Source organism: Atractosteus spatula, chromosome 23 (genome assembly GCF_055471065.1).
Source record: "Atractosteus spatula isolate fAtrSpa1 chromosome 23, fAtrSpa1.hap1, whole genome shotgun sequence".
Classification (NCBI taxonomy): domain Eukaryota; kingdom Metazoa; phylum Chordata; class Actinopteri; order Semionotiformes; family Lepisosteidae; genus Atractosteus; species Atractosteus spatula.
The window spans coordinates 3,954,228-3,979,259 of NC_142728.1; the positions used below are offsets into that span (position 1 = coordinate 3,954,228).

At 40.4% G+C, this 25,032-nt stretch overlaps 1 protein-coding gene across 6 annotated transcripts in view; it reads left to right on the forward strand.

Annotated features, from left to right (window-relative positions):
• Positions 1-25,032, forward strand: part of LOC148816081 (regulator of G protein signaling 3-like) — a 158,433-nt gene that overhangs the window by 98,932 nt on the left and 34,469 nt on the right. For 5 of the 6 annotated variants that reach the window (XM_088940324.1, XM_088940327.1, XM_088940329.1 and 2 more), the window contains one exon: positions 13,886-14,701. In XM_088940324.1, coding sequence (XP_088796450.1) covers positions 13,886-14,701 — 816 coding nt within the window. Of the gene's footprint in view, positions 1-2,945; positions 2,967-13,885; positions 14,702-25,032 lie in introns of those variants that run through there. The other variant, XM_088940328.1, reaches the window with a different exon arrangement.

Here is a 25,032-nt window from a genome sequence, read left to right on the forward strand (position 1 = left end):
ATCACACAGAGCTTTTCTTCCATTTTTTCCCCCCTGGAGCTGATTCCCAGCGGGAGTGTGTTTGACTTACTGCTCATGAAAATGACATGAAAAAAACTGCCCAGACCCGTCATTCTTAAGACTGGTGCCATGTCAGAGGCCACTGGCTGCAGAGCTAAAAAGCTGGCCAGAAACATGCGGGTTATACCAATTATTTCTCCCTGGGTTGAAAATAGACTGGCTGGTTGTCAAAACAGACCAGTGGTTGCTCAGAAAGCAACATTTCATTATCGGGAAGCATATCGTTAGATAAATTATATAGTTAGTTGGCACAGGTTTTCAGCTTAATACAGTTTATCAAAAATAATCTGAAATTTTGGGCATGTCTGAGCTCAGGACAATTTGTCCGGTTTTAAATCTAAGGTATCTTGAAGTTTTTAAGAACTGCTGGAAGGAAGGCACTTCATTCAAACCTGAAAATCTTCAAAACATAATGTAACTGTACTTCAGAGCAAATATCACTAGATTGCTGAAATGTTTATTATTTTTCTTCCATTGTAAATACAAAAATGAAACCGGAAAGCTTCTGAGTCTTATATTCAAAGCATAAATTAGGGTTTTATAAGATGCGGGACTGAAACGAAGAAAATATGGTTCCAATGGGAGTGCCGGGTTATTTGGAAAAATTGCTTGTCGTTCCGTGTTTGCGGTGGCAGAGAAAATGGGCCGGCTCTTGGGGACTGTGCCGTATTTGCAGCGTTCAAGCCATTTGGATGGGGCAGCAGAGCCGCGAGAGCTGTCTGTGTCAAACAGAGCCGGGATGGAATTACAGGTCTTCACATAAATAGCAGCCCTGGGGAATTAAGGTCCTGCAGTTGTGCAACAGTGGGGTCAAAGCCTTTGCCACTTTTCGCTGCACGGTAGTCGGGGAGAGGGAGCTGGGAAAGCAGTTGAGGCGAATGAGCGATCTGTGTAATAGAGCTAAATGAAAATTCGAGGTTTGCTGGCCTAGTCATTTCTGAATTTAATGCTGTAATGCTTGTCTTATGTCATGCTTTTTGCGTTGTGTTTTTGTATAAACACCCGCATCTCGAGGAAATTACTTTCATTTTGATTAAAATTGGGTTTTGTATCTCGTGGTGCTTTCTTTGCGGCTGCTGAATCATTCATGAATTCACGCTTTTGTCAACGGAAAAGGGGAGAAAGCCAGAGCTGCTCTGTTTGGGGAGAGTTCAACAGCAATCTCCAGTTTCTTCAGCCCAGAGATGGGGTGCTCAAGCAGGGTATGGCACACGCGTCGCCGGCAGCATCATCAATCCCCCTCATCAGGACTGTCTGCAACCCAGCCCGGCTCTTGAGTTGGGGTTTTTACAATGTCAGCATTTCAGCTGGGTATTTGTGTTTGTGCCAGGCGGTACAAAAACCTGACCATTTTAGATTTTCTTCCACGACATCCCCCAAAAAAAGACTCGTGTCCTGAAACCTTCTATTCTGGCTTCTTGTGGATGATATAGTTTTTAATTTGTAAGATAAGATCACTTTATTGGCCATATACAGTTTCTTGCATTAGGAATTTGTTTCGCTGATCCAACTTGCTCTCCATGAGACACACAGACAGGGAGAGAAGCTGGGGGTCAGAGCGCAGGGTCAGCCATTAATTCGGCGCCCCTGGAGCAGTTGGGGTTAAGGGCCTTGCTCAGGGGACCAACAGAGTAGGACTCCTCTGCTGGCCGCAGGATACTAACCGGCAACCTTCCAGGCACAGGAGCAGATCCTTAGCCACAGAGCCACCGCTTTTATTTTTGTGTAGGACTGTCCCACACTTTCCTTACAGATTTGGGCAAGTTTCTGCCTACTGTTAAATCTTGGGTTTTAGCATCTTTCACCTGTTGCTAACAGTGAAAAGTACTACAATGCATAAAACTATACAATATTCTATGAAGGTATTTTTGATAAAAAGGGTTTGTTCAGTGGACTCTTGTTCTATGGACTGTTGTTTTTCTCTGGATTTTCTCGTCCATTTATTATGCTCAATTGACTAGTAACAAGACATTCACACATAAATGGATATATGTTTATTTGCACACACCCTGCAAACCCAGTATGCATATCAACGATAGTTCCCATATGTCCTCCTGGAGGTACTGTAGCAATCCAAAATAAACAGGTAATGAGCCCAAGGATTGTACACAGAGACAGATAGAATATGGCTGTGCATGAGACGTTTCAATGTTGGCAGGGTGCTTCAGTTTATCACAATTAAGAGAAAGCATAGTTTTTCATTAAAAGTGTTGTTCCTGGCTATTATTTTATTGAGTGCCCAGGTTCTTTTAAAAGAGCATCCAGTTGACTTAGAAGCAAATTAAACCATGTAGCTCCTGGTGGCCTGTCTCACAGTAGGACAGAATGTCAAGGTTATTGTTTAAAGTCGATAAAAATTCCAGTTACATACCAGGGCTTTCCAATAAAATGTGCTGTAACAGCCCCATTTCAAATTTCAGCCTTAATGATGGCTTGCACAGTAGTCATCTAATTGCACTGAGATACGAACATAACAAGACTCAGCTGAAAGTGCTTCTAGAATGAGTCTGCCCATTGCTGTAGCCTTTATAACGTTGCAGTTTTCTTACTACCTGTTGAGCATTTATGCTTTATAAACGTTCTTCAGAAGATGTTGCTGATGTTCAGCACTGCTCTAGAGCTGAAAGAAGTAATACAATAGATGCTTTTCTATGCTTTATCTTTTAGTATTCTGTTTTGAAAGTTGTTCATGAATTTGATCATCCTGTGACCTACAGTGAAGGTTTGCTGTAATGGTAAGGCATGTTTTCTTAATGATCTCATCTGATGTTTTGCCCTGAGCGATGGCTCCCTTGAAGAATAAATTACAGAAACAACCAGCATTGCATTTCATCTGCGGCTCGTCATTTCGTAGCTATTACAGTGACCTTTCCGAAGGAGAACTGAGACTGAAGGAAAGTGTAATGGTGAGTTTGCTGTCCTAAATTCGGAAAAGCACCGAGTGTCCATTTTCAGTTCTTGTGGTGAAGAAAAATGTCAATATAAGTCACGTCCTCATGTATGAATTGTGTTCTCTTTTGTGACTGGATCAATAAACCAATTCATAATAATTTTTACATTTATATTTGAGTTTAGTTTTCTGGAACTATTGAATGGAGGAATAGTTTTAGTCATTTAACTAGTAACTATTAAATAGTCAAATGACCATTCAAGTCAAATAAATAATTCAAGTTTGTTTATCAAGAATCCAAGCTCAGGTATGGTCCCTGCAAATTTTCTTTTTCAGGTTGATTTCTGTTTTCAAAACAATTGAACCTTGACGATAGATCAAATCCATACGTCTTCTCAGAGGCTTCATCAGCTTGCAACGATACAGTATGTTGTCTTGTAATAAATAGGGGAGTGGGTCACTGTATTTGAAGTCTGAGGATTTTTTTTTTCCCTTTATAACGTTCATGGTGATGTCAGTGTGATGTTTAAAATAATCCCTCCTATGGGCTTATGAGAAGAGCATAAAAATGAAGTTCAAAAGAGCACCTGGAACCTGTTATTAATTTCACTGCATAGTTGACCAGTGTTTGTGACGACCGATTCAACAAGCCTTCTGCACTTCTGCTTCGTAGATATTTGACAGAGTGGTTCTTCCTCACCAGCATCTGCAAGAACTTTGCACAAAAAATCTTTGCAAGTGAAACTAGAGCTAGGGGCTGTGTTCTTCCATAAGTTCTCTCTCTGCAATGTTTCACGCAAAAGCATTAGATATGTCCTAAAAATATCATGGCTGTCAAGTGGAAGATATTGCCTTGAAGGCTTTGGGGTTAGGCTTGTGTAATTATCTGCTTTCCATGTGTCTCACTGTGTAGCACTGATGATGTCTGAGCCTTGTGACTTTCCAATTCATACTGTATGTAGTTATACAAACTCTTCAGTCATTCGCAGTGAATAATCCATTCACATTGAAGATATGCTGGAAAAATATTTGTGATAGCTAGGGAAACAGTTTCTAGAATGATAGATTTGACTGATTCAAAAAGTTTGGGACATATGAACAAGAGTATAATTATCTTCCACAGTGTATATTTTCTGTAATGCTACTGTACGTAATGAGACCTCCATGGAACTTTTACAGGATAGTGTCCAATAAGTAGGTGTAAAAATGGCAAACAAATTCTGAATTAAAAAAAAACATTTGTTCATTTGGAAATAATAGAGGTTGGAAGAGAAAAAGAATCATTAAAAGGGAAATTGACATTTGAGAAGGAACTCAGTTCTTCTACATCGTGTATATAGAGGAAAGGTAGGGGGTGTTTCGGGATGGAATTGAAAATGCCATGCACAGCATTTTCAGGTACTGTACTGTAAGTCACTCAAGCACAAAGGCTAGTTCTCACCAACCTTTCAACAGGGTTGTTTTCTCAATCCTTATATATAGAGAGCTCCAGAATATGGGAAAGCACACAGTTTATTATAAAAGGAGTGGTTAGCATTAATATGTGAAGTGAAAAGAGTCCCAGATTAAGCCTCTCCATGCTGCAGATAAGGGATGTAATTGTTGATGTGAAGGGTTTTTTAAATGACATCTTATAAACAGTTATGGCATCACAATTAGGTGGCAGTCTTAGACTGGCTTCCCGCTCTGACAACTGTGCACACAACAGTGTTGACTGTTTTTGAGTTTGTTGATAGACGAGGCATGTTTTCACTGACTGCTTTAATACCGAAGGTCCTACTAGATGAAAGCAGAAGGAATGGGATTTTCTGTTGTGTCCATCATCTGATGTAAGGGAAGAATCTGAAAGAACTGGAGGAACAGATTTTGTTGCTGGACACATGAAGGATGCTATTTAAAGTCACTGTTACACGTGTCAGCGTGTTTACACTATAAATCTATTGCATATGATGTCATCATGGGGGATTTCACTGTGTTACATCATGCAACAAACTGACAACTCAGATTGGATACAGTTGAACTGAGCAAAGGCCAATAAAGTTTTGAGAACTGTATTGAATAAAAATTAAAATCAAAAACTGATGTGGTGAAGGATTAGTAATTGCCCTTTCTTTTTCTATTAATAATAATTGGTAGGCAAGTTAGACTGAAATAAAGTTGTACCAGAACTGGGTGTTTTTAAAAACTCTCATTGACTGTTATAGCTGTAGTTCACTATGAAATCAGAAAACATCTAATTCACTCCTGATCGTATTAACACAACAGTGCTTTTGTATCCTGAGTGCAGGTGGCTGCAGTTTTTGTTGTGCCCATTTTTAACCCTTTATTCACCATGACTGGCAGACATTTGACACATATCGTTGTATGGATAAGATATTTCCAGGAACTTGGTTGGAAAAGCACTGTGGTCTATTCTGACAGATCACATTACTAGGTGGTGGGTAGAGCACTGATAGTCATAGGCTATGGGTCTTACACTGGGCAAACTGTACAGGATATGGTTGCCAGGGATAAAAGTTCCCAGGAGACTTCCTTATGTAACAAAGGCCTAGAATTCAAGCATGCGGAAATACTATTAAAAAAGAATGAGCTAACAGAAACTAGCAATGACGTTAATTGGCTGGTATGAGCCACATCAGTGATACAGATTTTATCATCTAAGATGTGAAGAAAATTAAACATTTCAGTGCATGAAGGTAGAACTTGGTTTTAAAGGTCTGTGGAGCTTATAATGCATTGTAAGGTGAGTAATCCTGAGAATAGGGACATTAAAAATCAGAAGAAATTTTAATAAAATGTCTGCATTTCCTTCGTCATCCATTTACTAAATTAAGTGAAAACAATCCCTCTACTTGTCTTCATTTCAATACAGATGACCATTGAATAGCCATTGGTGCCTTTAGCATTCTCCTTGTGTTTGATCACATTTAATGAGAAGAGAAGACATCAGGCAAGATACTTTGTGAAGTGAGAGCACTGAAGGATTTTGGGTCATGTTTCAGGAAAAAAGTTGGAACTGGTACAGCAATTGAATTGTCCGCAGGATGCAATCGGTTCTGCTGAGGGATTCTAGTTCATTTCCACATGAAAGGTCAACCCATCTGATTTTGATGACCTCATGTTGACAAAGAAAATGAAAAAAATCGGGTGGAAATGAAAATAAGCAGAATTGTCTGGAATACACTGAATATCTGTAATTCTCTGTGATATTAAAGGTATTTAATGTAAAAACATGACTGCAATGCATTGGTGGTGATGTGCTGTAAGTCAGGTGGTTTGGTATTGTTATATAAGAAAAGGTTACAAATTAAATAAGGCCTTTTGGACCAGCAAGGTGGTTTTTGGACTGGCAAACCAGAGCATGTAACTGGGTCCTCTTCTATGGATTATTCCAGGAAAGTTATCATTTTTATAACATGGTAATATGCAAGCATAATCCTTTATTTAAATTCTATACTCTTAACAAATATTCTGATATTCTTATTGTCTTGTTTCTGTTTTCCCCATCTTAATTAGAGGGGGGAAATGCCAAACATATGTACCTGAGGCTTTTTCAAGCTACTGTAGGTGTTATATGCTTATATTTTTTTCTACCTGCTGATAACAGTCTAGACATGCCTACATAAAATGTTTATCTGTCAGGTGTTTTTGTCAGGTACCAGTGCTTAGGTCTTGTCTGAGTCTTTTTTAATTGCATTTGCTGCTTCTGCAGTGCTTGCAAATATTTGTTTTGTTATCATTTGCACACATGACTAGTTTACAATTATACTAGAATCTAGTTCATTGATATAGATTAGAAAGATCAATGGTTTAAATACAAGTGGTTCTCCTCTCCTTGTGCTACCATCCCAATATGAGACTTTTCTCCTAATATGTGTTTTTTTTATCCATTAACTAGTTTATAATCCAAAACAATACAATAATACATTACCTTGAATGCCTCTTTTTACTTTTGCTTTTTGCTTTTATGGTGAACTTTATCAAAAGTCTTCTGAACATCTAAATATACAGTACAATGAGTATTAATTTTCCCGCCTTACATAAAACCTGAAACCTTCTTAGAAGATCAAAGCCTTTTGAATGTTTCAAACTCTACACCCTCACTATGTCATATTTAATTCACACTATTTTTTAATTCATCCTATCTGAAGCCTCTACTAAAGTACAGTTCTTGAGCAATGCAATAAATTAGCATGTTCCACCCTTTTCGCAAATTGAAATAAGCAATTAACTGCAGGTGTTTAACTCTGTTCTGTAGACTTTTCTTTCGCAAAACATAACCGTCTGCCAGTGTTTATTAAAAACAAAAAGCATTTGTTTGTTTGAGCTCAATTCGAATGCATAATGATTGCAATTAGGTTGTTGTTCTGTGACTTCTTAGTACTGTACATGGGTTTGGCAGCGAATGCTTTAAACTTCTTTATAAAGGCTGTCCTATTGTCTTTCTTGGCAAAGTCTCACAATAGGAGGACTCGTCCAGGACAGCAGCATGTCCTCATGCTGTGCGTGGACGTTTGGGGAGTTATCGAGCCTGCAGGGAGTTTGTGAGGCAGTAACGTGCTCCCTCGAGCAGTGGGCTAATGAGGTCACAGAGTGTGGAAGTGAAGCTGGAGGTGCATTGTGGGAAGAGCTTCTAATGAATCGTGTGCTCCCTCTAGACTCCTGGTTTCCTTAGCCAACGCACTTGGTTTCTGTTTTTGTTTATCCGTGGCAAGGCTTTCCGCTCGGTGATGGAAAGAGCTGATGTCAACGTTCAGAGCCCTTTGGGTTCTCTTTTATTTTCCTGTTCTCCCAATCATACGCCGACTGAGCATGCGATCTGAAGGCAAATTGTTTTTAAAATGGAAAAAGAGAGTTGTTTTCTATGAGCTTGTGGCATATAGGGGCATTCGTAAAATAACAGTCCTTGTGTTTGACCCCGCTAGATGACTTCCGATTCAAACATGTTTTGGGAAGTTGCTGAAGGGTCATATGGTACCCTATGCCCATTCTGAAACTTCCTTCCTTACAAAAATATTTCTCTGTCAGGTGGCTTCTTGATGTCTTGTTTTCTGATTTTCTTTATCTTGTGTAAATGTACTACACAAAAACTGGAGCGCCCCTCTGAAAATGACACCTTAATCCCTGTTGAATTCCTAAAACTGACACAAAGAGAGCAGCTGTGCCTGCCACCAAAATCTGTAATAAGCTCATTCATTTGGCAGCATTTTCCTTGCAAAATAAAGAACGGATTAGGACATTGTCTGCTGACACTTCCAGTTGTTAGAAGTTGCCTGGAGACCTCACCTGTCAGGTGCTGCTGACGTCTCAGATTCGACTCCTTTGAGAACTCTTCTTTGAAGTACAATGCGCTATGTGTGTATTTAAGATCGTCCATCAAACTGCAGTCTTATGCTGGGCAAGACTCCAGTGTGATCACAGTCTTGACACTTATTAAAAAGGGAACCATAATAATTACTGTACAGTATATCCTACCCAATTTGGACTCAGCATTTGTTGAAGCCCTTTGGCTGTAACTCTTGTGGTGTACAGGGGAATGAACACTTGGCAGATCTTCTCTTCTGGCATGCCCACTTGTCAGACACCTTTGTATTTTGGAGCTTTTCCTGCACCCGCGGGCCTTAGAAAAGAGTGTGCCCCAATCGGATGTGTGGCACATTCTCCACTGTTACTGAAAGCTTGCAGGTGCCCAACGAGTCAGAGCAAACATGTCTGCCAAAAGTCAAACCCACCCTTGAGAGTTCTAGTCCCATTCCCTACCCTAACCCCTCTCCAAGGCACTCTACATTCTGCAGTAGCCCCCAAATGACATGACCTCACCAGCCTGTCTTACTTGTTCAGATACTGGTAACTTTCTAATCTGATCCAATCCAGCTTTTCATTGAAGGGATCACAAGGGCATTTCTGAGACTAATAAAGGAAACAAGAATTCAGTTGTGCAAGAGGTGTCTCACCTGACACAAAATAGTAACTTATCAAAACATGAGCTATACAGGCAGGGGGGTGTCTTCCATTTGCTTTAGGACTGAAACTGGTCTGAAAGATAAAAATTCTGAATTGGGTGGTATCTGTTTCCCTGTCATTCACTGATGGACCTTGAACCTGTCCACCAAAAGATCTTAATTAGCACTCAGGACTGCTGCTTGTATGCAGTTGTCTTACTCTTGCCTCAATGATAACATGCAGACGTTTTTGGAATTGGTGTTTCTTGGTGTGAATAACTGTTTCTAGGTTGTTCTCTGGTCCCTGTTGATCACTGTTTGTCACATTCCTTCAGCCAGTTTTACCGTCAAAAGTGTTGAGGTCGTTGGCTGAAATTGTGAACATACACCCACAATTTGAATCCTGCTTTTAATGGGGAGTGCAATTCATTCCAAGCAAATGTATTTTCTTTCAAAATCTAGACTAGGCAAGCTGTTATTAGTGGGGATTTTTTATTCTGTGGTGAGAATTAAAATCTACCCAGGGTAATTTGAGAGCAGTGGCTTCTGGTCATTGCAACAGGAAGGGTAGCGCAGATGTCAAGAGGAAGGACTGTACTTTTGTTAAAAATGAATTCTCTTCTTTTTAGGGATTTAGAAAATAGAAGGCAGCTGACCTGTTTTGAGGTTTGTCTATGGCTCTGCTAGGAATATAGTGAAACTAAGATTCAAGGGTAGTTTTTAACAGGGATAGAAGCTGCCCTGGTACTTGGGGGAGGTACTGTAGTTAATTCTTACTAAATACATCTAGGATGGAGAGCCTTTAAGGTGCAGGTGTGGTTTGTGAAGAATTGTACAAAAATGTGGGTGTATACCCCAGTGTATAATTTAGATGTAGCATCAGTGTATAATTTAAAATATTCCGGCATCATGATAAATTAGAACAAGATTATAGGATGTTTCGAACATGAGTCATGTTTAAGCGTTTCACAATCCATCTGTCTCTTGCCTATGTAGCTAAAATCACATGAGATGCCAGGGGCTAGAGTTGTTTTGTGTGTCGATAACCATAATGATCTTATGATGCCATTATGATGATTCTAGATACCTCCCACTCATAAAGAAATACTGGTGACAGAGGCCCAGTCAAGTCCATCAATCAATAACCTTATTTCCTGAATGCAGTCATCATTCTGAGCTCTGTAATCCCAAAATATAAATAATTCCAGTTTGCTTGTTCAGGAAGTGAATTTGAGTCTGTGGCTCAACAGATTAGGACTGCCATTATTATTCTGCTGTTTTACCTGTATGTTAACATTTTTTTTTCATCCAGTTAATGTTTTTTTTTGTTTTTATCTTTGATCAGAGGTAGTGAGCGGCCTTGCTCGTGCATCATTAGTGAAAAAAGTCATCTTACCTTCAAAATCTTTTAAAAAGCCGAAACATGAAAGGGTCCATAATTGCACTGGAAACTATGTATGTAAAGAAGGGTGGTATGCAAATGCATTAGGGTGTATAGAGTGGCAAATTGAGTATTGTGTACAAGGATACAAGAGTATCCCACCCCCACATAGGATTTAAACCAAGGACCTTTTGTACCCTTAGCTAGTGATGTGAAATGTTGCTCAAGGCAATATAAATGTCTAACAAAAACATTGATATTATAACAAGTAACAGAAGTATGTAAGAAAAGGCAGAGCCTATACAGCCCATCAGTTGGTTACCCAGTCCAGCAGTTTCATGAAAGAAGTCAGGCTTTCAGCATTGAAAGCATGGCTGGGTAGCTTTTTCCAGACTCTTAACCTTCTTGATTTACAAACCTGTCCGCTTTTTCTTTTTAAATTGTGAGTGCAGTCCCCCATAGTTTCCACACTTGTCCTCTGGTGAGTGTGTCTGTATAAACTCTGAGTTGGTCACTGCCTGTGAATACATGACTCAGACCCCTATGTAGTCTTCTCTGTAAAACAGTTTCAGTTATTTTATCTGGTGAGTGTAGGACATGGCTTTTTAAGACTAGGAGTGTACAAATTCCAGAGTGACCAAAATTGTACACAATTTTCTAGATGAGGTCTTACTGTACGTACTGAATTATTTAAACTCTTAAACTTTCAACTATAAATAGTTTTATTACATATGAAGTATTACAAATATAGAACTGTGAGATGAATCTGTACAGTTTATAAAAAATGATGTGTTGAGTGGTCTTATGGATTTGGGAGTAAATATAAAGCAATAAAGTTACAGTACACCTCAGACACAGCATTGCTCCAAATTGCTGGAGATTTTTTATAGTACAATCTGAAAGAATCAAATTCAACAAAGTGAGAAGTGCAATGGTGAATAGATTAAAGCTGAAATATTATGAAATTGCAGCAAAATCCAGCACTGAAACAAACTGGCAACAAATGGTACCATTCATTATAATATTTTCCCTTGTTTAGTGTTAAGCATAAATTCAAATATCTTGGCACATCTAATCGTTATTTGTACATTACTGTAGTGCAAAACTGTTGAAAAACATTTGAAAATTGTGCTATTATTTTGCTTAAAGTGCTCCCACATCTATATACAGTATGTATTCCTTGTACAGAAATACTTTATATAGTCAGTGGAACTGGGTTTAGTTTTACATAAAGAAATTAAAAGAAATCCTTTGCCAAAAGAGCAGTTTATTCTAAATTCTGATGCATTAGCTTCAGGGCTCTGAAGGAATGAATAGGGATTCTGTCTGAGGAGCTGGGAATGCATTTCCTTGTTTTGTTTGGCCTAAGCCATCTCAATTTAGTTCACAAAGGTCTTGACACAGAACCTATTACTTTCTTGTGGTGTGAGCACATATGCAGAGGATGTCTGTGTTGTGTTCCATCAGTGGGTTGAATAATTGTGGATTTCATATAATTATTTTCTGTGTGTAACAGTGGAATTCCAAATTCTGCAGGTTTAATATAAGTAGGGATTTGGTAGGAGGTAAGGGTTCAACAATTTAGCTAAACTGATCACAATTCATAGTGATATTGATGTTTATGAGATGTTACTTCAATAAGGGCTTATACATTAGTTTGGACTGATTATGTCTGGGTAAACATAAGCTGTTTTTGTACTAGGAAAAGGGATCTATCACACTTTAGCCCCCTGGAGAGAACCCTGTATTTGACTGTTGTCTTTGTTTTGCTCATTTATCTTATAATAAAATCCTACTTTCTTAGGATTTTGTTTTCAATTACAGTATATTGGAAGTCAATTTAAAAAGGCATGTTTTTGTCCGTCTTAATTCTCCCAACTAAGCGACTCATCACCTTCCTGAAGAAAGTGAACGATAATGCTGTTTCACTTATTATCACATTAAAGAGGCAAAGATGGGCCATGATCACAAGTAGCCTAAACTCAGACAAAATAGGTTTCTTTTTGCGTAACCAAAATCCTTTGCTGCGGTTAAAAAATAAGTTTAGCCTCTAGACTTTTCAAGGATTTTTTCGTCTTCTTAGTGGGCAGAATTCTAAATCAGCTAAATAAACAAGAAGGAGGTGAATGTGAATCTCAGTGCAGGGGTTTTGTGTTACTTTCACAAGGTTTTGCATATCTGCATTGAAATAGTTTGGGCATCTGGAGGTCAGAGCAGGGAATCAAGCTCTCACTGGTCTGACAACTCCACAACAAGCCAGTGTCTCTCCTGGAAAGACAGGGCAGAAGGTGGGAGTATACCACGAGTTGAACACTAGTCTGTGCAGGAGACAGAGACAATTTAGAAGCACCAAACCAGTGTATCACTTGGAGGTCTGAGGAAACATGAGCAGATGAGAAGCCCATTGCAAATTCCACACAAAGGGCATTCTAGATGGGAACTGGACCCAAGAGCTGTAAGGCATGAACCCTACACTCCCACCCCACCATCTCGACCTTTTTCTAAACCATCCGTTTTTTTTCCAAAAAGGATAAAACATGACACCGCAGCTTTCATGCATAATCCTCTCTGGATTTTACTCTGGGCCCTAATGAATCATTTTCTAGTTGTTGAAATCCAGCAAACTCTGGTGTAACATGTGTGACTCTGCACGAGTCAATGCTACTCAAATGAGCTAAACACTAGCTGATGCATTTTCACACAAACATCCATCTGCTGTTTACTATTTTTGTTTTTTTTTCTGTAGTTCAGGTTTGTCTTAATTGCAGGCCTTGGTTCCTTACTTGTTTTCAGAGGATATTCCAGGAATAGGCTGTCTTTATACAGTGGAGAGAACTCTTCTATCATAATATTCTAACTGAAAACTAGCCTTTTTCTGGCAGTTTCCGGTATTATTTCTGTAACCTGAAGAAATAAATTCAAAAAGTTATTTGTAAAAAGCAATGAATTAGTAACCTTTAAAAACCTTTACTGAATCCCATTTGCAAACATTTGCTCAGTCTTTTCTATTGTTTTGTATCTGTAGTCTTGCATGTTCTAAACAAAAACAGCATTTTTGCTATTTAAACTTGTTTTTCTCTTTAGTTTAACATGTGCTACCTTTTTTTGAAGGATGTTGGTCTATGTGGCTCTTGTCAAAAAACTGATTCTAGGAAAATCAAAGAGGAAGTGTCTTTTTAAAAGAAATGCAGGAAGAAAGGTGGTTGGCACTGCAGCCCGGTGGTTAGCATAGCTGTCTCGCTGTGTCTGTGGTCCTGGGTTCAATTCCTGGGGTGCTGTCTGCCTGGAGTTTGTATGTTCTCCCCATGTGCATGTGGGTTTCCTCCAGGTGCTCCTGGTTTCCTCCCACAGTCCAAAGACATGCTAGTAGGTTAAGTGGCTTCAGTAATGTTGGCCATCGTTTGAGTGTGTGTGTCCTGCGATGGACTGGCGTCCTGTCCAGGGTGTTTCCTGCCTTGCGCCCATGGCGTTGCCACTATACTGGATTAAGCAGTTTAGATAACGAAAAGGAGGATGGGTAGAAGAAAGGTAAAAGTATTTCTCTCTGTATTATTGGATTTCAAACCGAACGGACGAGCGCTAACGAACCGCTGTTGAATTGCTTCATTCCAGATGCTGGAGCCGAAGGCGGATGGGCGCTGTGAGCAGGCCGCTATGGCTTCAGAGGAGGAGAATTCGGCAGGCAGCCCCTCCGAGGGGACCGCTCTGGGAAAAACTGAGGGAGACAAAACCCCCGTGGAGTCGAACACCCCGCTGGAGGAGGAGAAGAAGCCCTTCGAAGAGGAAAGCACACCCGTAGAGGAGAAGACCCCCCTTGAGGAAGAGAAGACACCCCCAACGCCACCGCCCTCCACAGAGGGCGAGGAGAACAACAGCTCGGGCGGAGACTCGGAGAGCTGGCACGCCGGGGGCCAGGACCGCGGAGAGGCCGAGAGCTCAGCCGAACGGGTGGACTCGGGCGTGCCGGCGTTCGTTATCCCAGAGCTGCGGCTCGACCGCTCCTTCAGCCAGAGCGCGGAGGCCCTGTCCTCGCCGGCGGACGGCGCCACCGACGAGGACGAGGAGGAGGAGGAGGAGGACGAGGAGGACGAAGAGGAGGAGGAGGACGAGGAGGAGGACAGCGGCGGCGACGACGGCTACCTGGAGCGCAGCGACAGCAAGCGGCGCAGCATGATCGAGCCGTCCTCCTGCGAGAAGCACTGCACCCTCAGCGTGCAGAACTCGCTGCGCCGCCGCACACACAGCGAGGGCAGCCTGCTGCAGGAGCCCAAGGCCCAGTGCTTCACCTCCGACAACGCCATCAACTGCCTGGAGAGCGACAGCGCCAAAGGCGGCTGGCTCCTCCCCTCCCCGAAGACCCTCAAGAAAGAACTGACCAAAAACGGGGGGTCCATGCACCAGCTCTGCCTCCTGTTCTCCGGACGAAAGGTAAGCCTCACGCCATCATCCTGTCCCACGGTAACTCCTTTCTCAGCGTGGGATGTGACTCATGTCATGTCGGCGTTGAAAACAAATGGTATCTGCCAATAAATATAACACATGCTAAAATGAGCATACTGTAGATCTGATCAAGATTATTGACCATCGTTGAGTAGCCATCAATCCGATGGAGCAGCTTGTGTTTCCTGGCAGGTTTTTTCAGGTCTTGCTCAGGCTCTAAATTCTGACACGTTTCCACTCACAGAGTAGCTGAAGAAGGGCTATAAGGATTGAGCAGTCTTCTTTCAGTGTTGCTCTGTCTCTCTGAAGCAACACTCAAGTTCAATTAATCCCCTTACAGCGATACTGTATGTTAGCAATCCTGTGCAATTAAAGTCGGGGGGGGGGGGGGGTCTATATTCAGTCATTGCCCCAGTGAGAACTGCCAGGACCCCAGTGAATTTCCCATGCAGCATCTGTGCTGCCTTTCTCCACCCAAGGGCTGCAAGTCACATGGGCAGTGGTGGTTTCACATGCTACTAGTGAGGAATTTAACCGAGATTACCGCGAGGATAATTAAGGGGCTCTACGTTAGGGCCCAGACAGCCTTTAAGTGAGGGGAAGGTTGAACATTGAAATCAGATGTGTTTTGGATTGCGTGACCTGGTTTCGGCGGAGTGTTACTTCTTTCACGTTTCTTCCACTTTGGAGCTTGACAGCGGTACACAGCGGAGGAGCGTCTGGATCGAATAGCAAATGGAAAAACTTACCTGAGGGAACATAAGTGCAAATTAGATTTTAACATAGATACACTTAGTACTGGAACAAACAAAATAAAATGCAGGGGGAAAGGGTAGCCAAAAGCAATTAAAAAAATACATTGTGCAGTGAAGAGATTTCCTTCGGGAGCGTGGAACCTATCAGGGGATGGAGTGTTTGTTCTACTGATGTTGGAGCATAGAAAAGCCACTTGCATTGCCAAAAAAATATGGATGTCTATGAACTATGAACCAACAAAATTAATATCTTTTGATAATACAAGCTTTAAATATTCCACACCTCCATGTGCCCAAAGCAAGGACAATTCCTGCCAAAAGCTCACACCCCAACACCCCAACACTAATTCATAAGGTAGTACAAAAATTCAGGAAAACACCTAGTATTTATCTCAACAGTGAGGACAATTCCAGAGTTTGCCAAACACTAGACTATCTGGGCTGAAGCAAACCTATATGATAGTGGTAACGTTCAGGCAGTGTCTAAATAAACTATGTATTCAAGTTATTTTTTTAAACAAATGCTAAAGGGAAAGATACTTCAGACGTTTACATCACCCATACAAAAAGCTTGACAGGTTTTCCTGTTACTGGTTCTCTCATCATTGAAATCTTTTTTTATTTCAAATATCCTGATTCTTTTCATCTGGGAAAACAAAACCTGTGTAACTTGTCTCCAGTAAGTTCCACTGATGTTTTATCTCGGTGCTTAGGCTCTCCAGAAAGTACAGTATCTAGCTTCACAACAGATGTAATGTACCGTATAGCTCGACTGTCAAGTGCCCATTTCACATTTATTGTTTAAAAGATCCTGTGCTTTTTTACTGTGAAAATGTAATTGTCATTTCCTGAGACTAAAAAAAACGTGCTTCATATGACATCTTCAGAAAGAACGGCCCCAATGAAATCTTTTGCAATTGTTGAGTGCCACCTTGTGGTATGCTTGAAAAATGCTTTAAAAAAGTAAAAGGTCTTCAGAAGGTTAAATATTCCACTGTAGCGCCGCTGTCCCACATTGTTATCATCACATGTCTATTAATACTTCAAGCACAGGTTTTATAAGCAGAGAGAAGCAAATCTAACCAAAGGACAAATTACCACATTAGGCTTTTAAACTTCCAGATTCGAGAAGCCTTCACTTCCTGACAGAGCTTCACAGAGACCTCTTCCTTTCACCATTCTCACAACACCAGGCGTTCACATACTTCCAAGATACTTCTACTTGTTTTTTTTCTAGAATTGTTTTTTTCCCTTTGATTCCTTTTTTAGTATCTCTTAAAGTCTTTCTTCTTCACCTTCTGTCCAGGCAGGTGTGAGCAGTACACCAACTCTCTAGACAAATCACTAAAATCAGTCAGGTGTCAATTCTAATTCTGATTTGTCTCATTCTGACTGGTGAACCTAGGCACTTCACAACACTCAGCTGTGGTAGTTTCCATGTCATATACTGTATGTATATACTGCATATGACTGGTGTGCAGTCAGCTCTCATTGTTTCTCATGTTTGCTGTATTTTAATCATTTTACGGTACTTATAGGCTTTGCGAAATTTCCTAGTGTGCTAGCTCAGCCAGTGAAAAATTAAACTCCTTGGGTGCGTTTGGAGGAAGCCTTGATTTTGTTATGCAAGTCTCAGATGTCAAAAATCTGAATCTCTGAGTCCAGTCTGGAGTTTGATCCCTGGTTGGTCACACTGAGGAAGGATACGAGCCTATAAGAGGAGTAGCTCTGGGCCCTCCTATCTAGACAAGCTCTCCTTACTGTGTCCTTACTGCTAGCATTCCTTGTGCTTGCTTCTGATAAACACCCATGTACAGTTCTTAGTTCTTATGAAGTGCTATTACGATCACTTCATTGGCCATATACAATTTCTTGTATTAGGAATTTGTCTTTTTTTCGCATACCCCAACTTGCTCTCCATGAGACACACAGACAGGGAGAGAAGCTGGGGGTCAGAGCACAGGGTCAGCCATTTATACGGCGCCCCTAGAGCAGTTGGGGTTAAGGGCCTTGCTCAGGGGCCCAACAGAATAGGATTCCTCTGCTGGCCACGGGATATGAACCAGCAACCTTCCAGCCACAGGTGCATATCCTTCACAGGTCTTTCTCAAAGACTAGTGAACAGAGCAAAAGTAGTAGAGAGTTTAGACAGCCTCACAGCATCACTGAAAAACTGGCCAGCAACCTCCACAGTGCCCTTCATCTGCGCCACATGGCCGGTTCTGCTACATGCGCAGGCCATGTCAAGAGACAACAGCAGATGTCCGTATGGAGTCTGGCTCCAGGCGGTTTTCAAGGTCATGAAAGACTGTAGCGGCAGGAAATTAATCAAAATGGAATGTCTCCAATTAATTCAAGGGAGTAATGTTGTTGTAATGTTGAATACCGGCATGATTAGAACCCAGGGCCAGATGTTTTGAATGCCTGGGAGTGATGAAATTCTGTGTGGTTTTGTTTCTTTTTCCTATTAGATGTCTGTGCCCGTAGGGCTGCTGAGGTATTTGACTGGCATCCTGCTTCTTGGTTGGCTGCCTTTTGTCCTCCCCAAGAAACGATAAACTACTTTTAATGCATTAGTTTATTTCCATGTTTGAAAAGGGCATAATTTTGCTTTACTTCCTAGAAGCATTTCATACTGCTCTTTCCTGTGGCACATCTCTGGGAAGTGTGTTCAAGGAAAATTGTTTTGTAAGTTTATTTCAGTTTAAAAAGACACCTGCACAACCAACTGCTTTATTCCATACACATCTTTAATTCATTAGACTGAAATATTGGTAACTTTAGAAGTATGCATTAAAAATGACTGATATTTTGAGTGCAGCAAAGAACATTAAACTATGGTACTTTTATCTTTCTGATAATCTAGAAAACAACAGTTTTTCTACTTGCAAAATATTTAATCAAATCTACACAGTTAATGAGGGGACAGAAATAAATTTCAGACTAAAGTCACAAACATCCAAAATCAGTATACCCATGTGAGATATATTCAACGTCTTAAGATTTGAACAGGTTTAGTGGACAATGGTTTGAAATTGGGAAATATTGTAAAGTTGACAATGTGTAGGGAAGCAGAGCCTGAAATAACTTTCTGTTAAACCACCTAGATTGAGGGAATCTGTTAGTACTTTGTTCTCAAGATCCCAGGTATGAAAATAAATGCAAAGAGCAGCCTGGTCACCTGAAAGATGATTTCTCTCCCATTATATATCCCTTGAGCTGGTGTATCATGCTTGCCCCCTGTCCTTTTAAGTCAGCATCAGTGTGTCATTTATGGGAATAAAAAACTGCAATAGACCCACAGAGTCTATTGCTTTATTATTATTAGTGTTTAGTTAGAAGGCCTCGGTCCTCTGTTTTGATTAAGACAAGTACTCTCTGCTCTCAAGCCTGGAAACTTCTGCTGGGTTTCCAAGCTCCGACGTCTGTTCTCTTATTAAAAGAGAGCTCCAGTGGCACGGGCGCCTGCACAATTTCTAATGCCACTAAAAGGCCAATGGAAAGGTTTTCAGCGAACTTGTGTTATGGGACAAAACATTCTTAGAAATTAGTGAATTCATTGTACCTCTCTATGGCATGGAAAAAGCAGTTTGCCAATGAAACACCAAGTATACCTCTCTTGTACAGTAATTGTAGATTGTAAATAATCCACACTTCTGCACAATAATGGGAATAGTGGCCTGTGTCTCATCCAGACACATAAAACATTTTACAGGACACCGCTGGATAAATATCTTATTCAAGCAACTTTTTTCCTGAACTTTGTGAACTAATTGCCCAAACAAAGAGTGAATGTGATGTCTTCTAGACTATTGTTTTTGACTGTTCTAACAAATTCGAGTCATGCAAGTCAGAATTATTGAAACACTTGCTCCTGGCACACTTTGTCAGATCTGTATTGTCCACTGCTAAAAGGAATATCTTTACCGTCAAGCTTGTGCAAAATAATTAATTGCACATAATATTTTTTTCAAATAATAGAAGACAGTTGTTATTTGAAAACAAAATATCTTATATATTTAATAATCTTTTTATTAAATTAGTGGTATGTAACAGGCAGCACGGGAGCACAGGGTTAGATTTAGTACCTGGCAGCACTTGGGCCTGGCTTCAGTCCTGGTGGAGCTATCTGTGTGGAGTTTGTATGTTCCCCCCGTGTCCGAGTGGGTTTGCTCTGGGTGCTGCGGTTTCCTCCTACAGTCCCAAGACATACTGGTAGGTTAATTGGCTTCTGCGAAAATTGTCCCTGGTGCGTTCCCTGCGATGGACTGGCGTCCTGTCCAAGGCGTAGTCTGCTTTGTACCTGCTCTGACTGACCCGCAACCCTGTACTGGATAAAGCAGTTAGAAAATAGATAGATGGATGATACGTAAAAAAAGGTATTACATCATTTAGAAATGTACTGAAGTGTCAAATGTGCCCTTTTGGCAAGGTCATTATTCAACAGGGGGTCTTGCCTTCATTGCAAAAAAAATAAGGCATTAGTGTTTAATGCTGTGTTCAGGGTTCTTAAACAATATTTCTCATAATGCAATGCAAGTCATCTAAGGGTCTGCTTAATTAAATTTGTCTTCTTTAAATGTTTTTTTCGTTGAAATTGGAGACACATGTTACAGTCTTGCAATCTGAAAGTCATTAAGTCCTCTTGTTGGAATTGCCATGACAGCATTCCCACAAGCAGCCACCAGAGGGAGCAGTATATTCAGCTTGAATTGGTGGCCTGGGTTCGTCCACAGCTTGCAGCCCCTATTTCACTGCATGACATGCTTCTGTTATTACTTTCAGAGTGCATGCCTTGTTTTGGTCACGAGTTCAAATGACATCTCGGAGGCTGGCGAAATCGTATTTTCCCTCGATAGTGCTGCTTTCCGTGCATTGATGTTTTTCATCAACATTAAATTATCTTATTAGGACTCATGAGCAGCCTTCCCATTAAATAGATTGCTGACGCTGACCAGGAGCTTTGAACAGCATGAACTCCCCAGTAAAGATAAAAAAACCAAAGCTCAACATGAATTTGTGCCTTAAATGGTGTCATGTTCACAGAGGAAAGACTGCAAACCCAGTTCTCATTTGTTGGTAATAGGCGATTTCTGGGCAGTTTTGCTGCCTACTGACGTCATCTCTCCAGTTTTATACAGCCATGATCGGGCCATTATTTAAAGGCTGTCTTCTCACCTTCATAAAACCTCCATATCATAAAATGTTATGTACACTAAAAATTATTACGTTTTCACCAGGAACTGTCCTTTTGAAATCCCTTGCTCTGTTTAAATCGTAGCATAAAACTTTTTAAACAAATCTCTGCACTGCCTGCAACCAATAATAACAATATGCTCATTTAGATTTAAAGGCTTTGTCTAATTCAGGTTGACTGGAGGAATTTTTTTTCCAGTCTATGCTGTAAAGTCCTTCCAGTTTGGAAAATGTCATTGAACTGCTTTTGTTTCTTAGAAATCAGTGTTTTCAGAGTTTTGAAAAGTTTTTATAACGTGTTGATTGAGAAGTTCAATCAATGGGTTGCAGCATCAGAAAAGAGTCATGAGGGTTTTTTTTAAAAAGTAATATTGAAGAAATGGGACTGGCACATTATTTTAATCATGTGTGTTTATTAAGTATTTTCGTATATACTTAAAAGTTTAACATAAACCTCATACCTGTTCCATTGGTTACAAACCCTCACACCAGGGCCAGTTTTCCCAGAGGCAAATTAACTTACCAGTCTGTTTCTGGACTTTGGAAGGAAACTGGAGCACCCAGAGGAAGCCCACATGCAACAGAGAGAACATACAAACTCCACACAGACAGCACCCCAGGAGTTGAACTTAGGACCCCAGCTAAACACTGAGCTACCATGCTGCCCTATTCATGTAACATCTATAGTAATCTCAGTTACATTTGCACAAATTGTTCAGCACGTCATTTACACCATTTCACTTAATGTATTGTGACTGGTGTCTGTGTGATGCTTAATGCACATGTCAGAGAATTAGTGCTGCAGTGCCCTTCTGTGAAATTACTAACAGTAAAATGATGGCATTCAATTTGGGTTTAGTTTCCTTCCTCCTGTTATTTCTGATAATTCCTATTTGCACTTGAGTGTCTTCAGCTTTGAGCTCAGCCAGAATAGATGTTCATCCTTACTTGGGTGCTGATTTGCTCTGTCAGATGCGCTTTCCTGTCCAGAACGGCCTCTCAGGATTATCTTGCATCATTACATCTGCATCAGCGCCTCATGCGTTACGCTATCTTCCCAGAAAGGGCAGAGGTGGAAATACAAGGGTTTGCTTGCTGAGGTTTCCTGGGCATGTCGTGATGAAGTATTGCTGTTTTGTTTTGTATGACGGGGCATGTTTTATGAGCCATACCCTGGGAGAACACACTCCCACAAACAGTGAAGTCTTTCCACATTTCTTCCAGTAACTTACTGTAGTTCTGCAAAGGGTCTCCTTTGCTAGGTAAGCAAAAATTTAACTTATTACAAAGCTAGGATGCCTTTTCACATTTGTAAAGATAGTGTATGTGTCTTCTTTGTATTGTTCAATTACCTATAATAAGTCTACATTACAAAAATATTTCATTTATTTTATATTTGCTTGAAACATCAACACAATATATTTCTAAAACTATAAAAAATATAAAAATATATTTCCACCTCTAGTATTTAGATTAACCTACTATAAACAGAGTTAATGAGCAATACAAACTGCTATGAAATCATCTTTTGCCAGGATAGAAAAAGGCAGGACTGTTTCTTTGTTTTGGAATAATTGATCAAATACACAACATTATTCCCAAATTTAGGAGTACATCAATCACAAAATCCTTCGCTGAGCTTCCCCTAAAACCTAAAAAAATCAAGCCAATCAAAAATAAACAGCAACAGAGCAAATAGTCCTTGATAAGTAGCTTTCTTCTGCATCAGGACGTCACAAATATGGTGAAAAATTGTGTATTTTTTCATGTCCACATTTTCTTTTTGTTTTAAAAGCAGCATTGTACAGTATCCTATATAACAATGCACACACTAAGCAGAAAAGAAGCTCTTTTCTCCTCACTTGTCTGCTTGGGAAGTTGCCTACGACTTTGTGCAAGTCTAGACCTTGGAGTTTCATTAAAGCTGGTTAATCCCTTCCTGTCGAAACTTCCATTCCTTGCTTTTGACTTTCATAATTTTAGCGTCGTTGTTTTTTTTCTGAGGCTTTTAATATTTCTGAATATATGTGGCTAAGGGCATTCAGTGCTGCGTTGGGGGTGGATATGATAAATTTGTTTGCCCTGATAGATCCTGTAATAAATTCCTGTCTGTAAGCCAGAGTGTTTCTGTCACTCTCATTGCAGTGTTGCTTCAGGCTACCAACTGTGGAAGATTAGATATCCGGCAGCTTTAATTTATGTGACATTAAGGAATAAAATGTTCCTAAAGCATGTATATTTGATACCTGTTCAGTATACAATATTGTACTAGAATATTCTGAAGCTGTTGTTTTTTAAATGATATGGTAAGTAATACGCTATGTTTGCCACTCTTGTGATTTGCATTAGATTTTCTTAGTATTCATGCCCATCTGTACATGCATGGTTGTCATTCACTTTATAGACACCATTTCTACATTTGGTGGCAATGTAAGGCACACATTGCTGTAGTCCCTGAGAGGAATATTACTTTAAACCATGTCTTGCTGTTAGAAGGTAGACACGTCTGTGTTAATTTAGAAAGCGTTTTTATTCTAGGTCTTTTAGAGTAGTGCTGTCCTGCTGCGATTTTCTGTAGATGTAACTTTGCAGTAGTGTCAGTGATGAAAAATATCACTGATTATGAAGAAACTGCTCTGGCCTGCAGCCGGTCAGGCAGACTAACATATAAGAAGAACTGTTGATCAGCTTGGCTGCAGAGAACGTGGTAATCAAATATGAAATACTGCAGGATAACCAACTTGTTTAGTATCACATAGCAACAGTCTCCATGAGAGATGGTTTCTGTGACGAAAGCACCAAAGAACCAGGCTGAGAACACACAGAGCCTTTCCACAGAGTGACGCACTACGCAGACAGCACACTGGAATAAGACACTCAGCCCAGGCTGCTTTCAGGACCAAAAAGTTAGGCACGGGCCCGTCTAATTCAGCAGGCCCGTCTTTCCTTCCAGAGCTTCACACGCTGTGTCTGCAGTGTTTGGTTTACTGGTAACTTACAAGTGTGCACTTCAGTGCTTGGCTCGGTTTCTTGCCTTTAATTGTAATGTGAAACAAGCCAGTATTCTTAAGCAGAATGTCAGATGTTAAGAGCTTGCTGGATGCGGTTCACCCATTAGGGCTGTCCAGGCGAATATGCAGCTCTTTACCCCAGCTCGGCTCTTAACCTTCTCAGCTCTTTTAATAACATTGGCGGGACCAATTTAACAGCCTCTCCCAAGTGCTTAATTTCTTCATGTGCTGCTTCATTTACTCCTCACCAGCACTGGGTTTTGAGACCCCCAACCTAAATTATAGACAATTCAGTGCTTTAATAAATGGTGGGGTTTTTTTCAGTTTACATATATCACAGATGCTCAGGTTACTCCCCGCTTATCATGTTATTACTCTGATATCACTGACTACTACTGTAGGTTAGAAGCAGTTTTCATGTTTTGTCTTGGTTTTCTGACAGACAAAATGTAACTTACTAGTAACCTGTCAAATTGTACCATAAGGCATGTTGAAAGCTTTCCACTCAATGGATCATCCTGTACTTGTGCACCGACAGACAGTGTTATGCAAACATCTGGGTTATTCTGTTAAAAAGCATTACTGTTCTTTTTAATTACATATCTTCTAGTTTTAAATATACAGTAATGTAACCGCCACGAACAGGCTAGGAGAGAAAATTAGTAAGTCATAGTTTTGATGAGTATATTATTTCCACCTTCTTCTTTTCCGAGATTCTCCAAACATTTAGTCATTATGTTGGTGTAAAATGGAAATATTGTTTAAAGGAACCACATGTTATGTAAAGCATTCCACAAAGCGGTTAGGTCACTTAGTTTTTGCTGATGCTTAGCTGGCCTTAATTGGATTCATAGCAGAATTTTGTGATGGTCCTTCCTTCTCAAACACTTTTTCAATTATTCTCCAGAAACCCTTTTGCTGTATCTAACTATGCTATCCTGGAGTTATTTGTAAACTAAAACGACAAAATTATATGGATTCTACACTTTTGCACAGTACTGGAATTTTCCCCTGTGCCCCCTATACAGTACAGTATAACTACAATTTCCCCCTGTACCAGAGTGCATTCTATTGATCCACTGGATTAGTCCAAATTAAATGCACTGAGCAACCCTGGGGATGAAATGAGGCTCATTCACAGCCTGAAAATGATGGTATTGTCCTGACTTGGGAAACCAGCGTGTAGGTAGTTTCTTTTAAAGCTGTGCTGTGTTCAGAATTGAGAACTGGTGTCCACAATCAGACCGTTCCAGTCATCTGCACGTCTACCCAGTTTTATACCACTGTGTGTACAGTATGTCTTTCGGGAACAGGGATCACCTTACAACCTGAATGGCTTCTGGCTTCATTTAAACAG